This window comes from Brassica oleracea, unplaced genomic scaffold, assembly GCF_000695525.1.
Source record: "Brassica oleracea var. oleracea cultivar TO1000 unplaced genomic scaffold, BOL UnpScaffold01923, whole genome shotgun sequence".
NCBI lineage: Eukaryota > Viridiplantae > Streptophyta > Magnoliopsida > Brassicales > Brassicaceae > Brassica > Brassica oleracea.
In genome coordinates, this window is record NW_013618454.1 from 1 (window position 1) to 3,692 (window position 3,692).

The 3,692-nt window shown below is 35.1% G+C and overlaps 1 protein-coding gene across 1 annotated transcript; it reads right to left on the reverse strand.

The window, feature by feature from the left end:
* Nucleotides 1-339: 339 nt before the first annotated feature.
* On the reverse strand, nt 340-927 carry LOC106321540 (monothiol glutaredoxin-S4-like). Its single transcript, XM_013759796.1, has one exon. The coding sequence runs from the start codon at nt 758-760 to the stop codon at nt 452-454; it is 309 nt and encodes a 102-aa protein (XP_013615250.1). The 5' UTR covers nt 761-927; the 3' UTR covers nt 340-451.
* Between the last annotated feature and the right edge of the window lie 2,765 nt (nt 928-3,692).

Here is a 3,692-nt window from a genome sequence, read left to right on the forward strand (position 1 = left end):
CGTTCCTCGGAAATTCCCGATGAAAATTCCGAGGAACATTTCGTCGGGAACTTACGAGGATTGGACCACCGGAAAGTCCATCGAAATATCCCGAGGAAGTTTTCCCTCGGTATATTCTGAGGACCTTTCTGACAAACTGGTGGTCCTCGGAGTTTCCTCGGAAATTTCCGAGGGATTTCCGAGGAAAAATGAATTTCCGAGGAGTTATTTCCGAGGACTTGTTTCGTCGGTATGTCGTCGGAATAACGTTATTCCGACAACGTTATTCCGACGACATACCGACGATTTTTTCTTTCGGTATGCCGTTGTTTTCTTGTAATGCATGTACAAGTGTACAACTGATGCAACTTCAACATTAGTATACGTGAGAGGAGAACATATTGATATGGCTGTAGAGAGCATCTACAATCATAACCAATCATCCTCTAAGTAAGTACATCTCTATATTTAATCAAAGCCATAACGCCCCAACCCGCTTAAGCATTGGAAGTAGAGAGCGATTGAGATGAAGACTCATGACTTGATTGGCTCCACCAACGAGCTGACCTCCTATGAAAACCGCCGGCACAGTGGGGCTGCAGCCGATCTGAGCCAATGCTTGCTCTATCTCATTTCCTCTGTTGATCTCGTCTAACTCATAGATCGTCGGGTTTACACCAAAATCTAAGAAGAGAGTCTTGATTGTGTGAGACATGCAGCACGAGTTCTTGCTAAAGATCACTACTGACTTCTCGGAGATCATCTTCTGTAGCTTTTCCATTAGTCTAGTAATGTAAAAGTGTGTCCCGAAAGCAAATTGGAAATAATGATAAGCGGATGCTAGAACAGCGATGAAAACTGAAAAACTAGCTAGTTGGGAAAGTGTGATATCTATGGGAGAAGATGAGAAGTGATTTTGTGTTGGTGTGTTTGATGCAGTGGATGTTCTATAAGGGTCGTATATATATAACTTTTTAAAGTACGTAAGCTTTCATATTACGGATTAACTATAATGAAGCCTTTTTCTGAGAGAATCAACTTTAACCCATGTGCATTTGTGCCTCTTGCAGCTAAAGAATAAAAGTGTAACTATCAATAAACTGGGTAAAACGTACAGATAACAAAATCTCTTTAGATTAGGTGTGAGGAATATTTGATACGGACGATCCATGTCATATCTTGATAGTACGTTTTTTTCTCAAAACACATATTAATAATCACATAAATATATATGTTCTCCTCTCTTTTTTTTTTCTTTTTTTTAATTGAAATATTTATATTAATAAAGGCCCTAAACCGGCCAAATGGTTTATTGGTTACATATCAATATGTTCTCCTCTCACGTAGACTAATGTAAACAAACTCAACGTATCTCAATCAATACGAAACTTGATTACAACTTCGAATATGCACTCAAGAGATATCAGATTCACTCTCGCGAGCTTCTCTGAGCACTCTCATACGAGTCTTAACCAGGGCCGGCCCTGGGCTAAAGCCCGTAAAGCAAGGGTTTTTGGCGCCAGAGTTTAGATATTTTTTGGGGCGCCAGATTGTCTTGGGATACATAGGTCTAGTGGTTTGTATACTTGCACATTAACCTCGGGATTCAAGTTCGAATACCAGTGCTTCTTTTTTATTATTTTTTAGCTTTTGATATTGATAATCATTAAAAATATCGCAAAAGGTATGCTCAACTATCTAACAACTTTTAGTTCCTTTCTGTGTGTTTATAAAACAAATAAGTTAACCCAAACCTAATTATTCCCTTTGTTCTCTGATATTACATTTTTTAAAATCTTTTTTTTCTCCCTGTTTAATGCCCTTTCGCTACCATCTTGAAGTCTATATAACATTCACCTTGCGTTGGTCAAATCAAATACACAAGAAGACTTATCCTTTTAAAATGTATTTTCTCTGCTGTTCCTGTAAGTTTTTTTCCGTAAGTTATATTATTTTTGAAAAAAAAAATTCTGAAATATAAGCAAACATAAAACTAAAAACTCTGTAAAAATAGTTAACGTGAAAGCAACTTTTTGATCAGATTATAGTTTTTACTTATCTTGTATTGTATTATATGTATTGCTATTTATTTTGCAATAGATGCTCACTTTTGCTTTTTTAAATTTGCAGAAAATGTTACCGGGAAATAGAATCAGGAATCAGTCAAGTGGATGTGCAAATAGAAAGAGAAAGGAGAGAAAAGACGAGCTGATAAAATCTCAAGCCAATTAGGGGGCAACATGTTTTAAGTATGCTTTAGGCGCTATTTAAGTCCGGACCGGCACTGGTCTCAACTGATGACATTTGTGAATTAGAGAGATTTGTGTCTTAAAAGAACTTATTGAGACATAAAAGAAAGTGATACAGACATAGCTCAAAGAGCTTTATTATGCAAGAAACAGAAATAAAGGAGGAAGCTTTAGATTGCCTTCAAAATCAAAATGATTCTAAATTGATATTCATAAATGAAGGGGAAGCTGCCTTTATAGCAGCAAAGTTAATACACATCTCAACATTACACAAATTTATAGTATCAATCATGATAGGAATAGATATAATGGGCTGATTAATATCAACAAGAGAGCTCGTCTCACTCACAAATTCGAAATATGAAATCTGAAACAAACTAAAGCAACAACACTGAAATTTATTCTGAAAATAAATTGTAACAGCAAACATCCAGCTAAACAAAGTCTTTCTTCCCTCCACAACTCGTTGACTAACTGACTTCTTTGTCCATGTCATCAGTATTTTGATCTTCTGCTGCTTCCATCAACTGTTTCCCGCGCTTCTTTTTCCTATAATAAGTCTTTAGAGGCGTATGAATACCCCCATCCGCGAGACTGAGCAAGCAAGTCTGATTTCAAGTCCTTCGCCAACACCCGTGAATTGTCATGATCTAGCAAGTCTGTCCAATGTATCAACAATTCCAAACCTCATGTTTCGTTATAGCGAGTTGCTAAGACATAGTGAGTTTGTACCAAAATCTCTACGACATCCTTACTTACTGGAGGTAATGCTGAAACTTGATGATGAGTGCCCAAAACTTTCCATCACTAGTACTTCGGGAGTTAAAAAAAAAATTTCAATTTATCAAGTTAATTTTACTTCAGTGATGGATATAGAAAAACAGATGAATGTAGATCCTCCGGTTCATGAGGTTTGGCAATAAGATATGGATTCAAAGGAGCTAAATAGAATACTAGCTATGCGTGTACTACAGTACTGGTGAGGCTGACTTCAGGGACAAAATATTCCACATAGGGAATCACTTACATATTAATTGAGAATACAACATTTTTTGTAGCCACGTATCATCACAAAAATGGTTATTAAATTCTTTAAAAAAATAGATTGGTCCATCTAAATATATAATAATCTTTTTATTAAACTAACCATAAATTTTTCATTAATGTTCTTCATTATTTCTTTAAATAAAATTTACGAAATTACCTAATATGCTAAAATATATATAATAATTAATGATTTTAAATAATAAAGATTTGATAAAAATTAGAATATCTTCTATTATATTTGTTTTATTTTAAACTATTAATACACAAGTTGATATTGAGCAATTCATAAATTGTCATGGTATGAGAGCATTGATCCAATTCTTTCAGAGTTCATATTGTTCTTGAGCTGTCTCTGTTTTCATTCACGTAGAATAGAGCCGCTTGTTCTTCATTCTCAAACTCTTATTGTTTCTCTCT

What these genes read in the sequence shown, in the direction of transcription:
- LOC106321540 (XM_013759796.1), bottom strand. Translation starts at nt 760, where the DNA reads ATGGAAAAGCTACAGAAGATGATCTCCGAGAAGTCAGTAGTGATCTTT.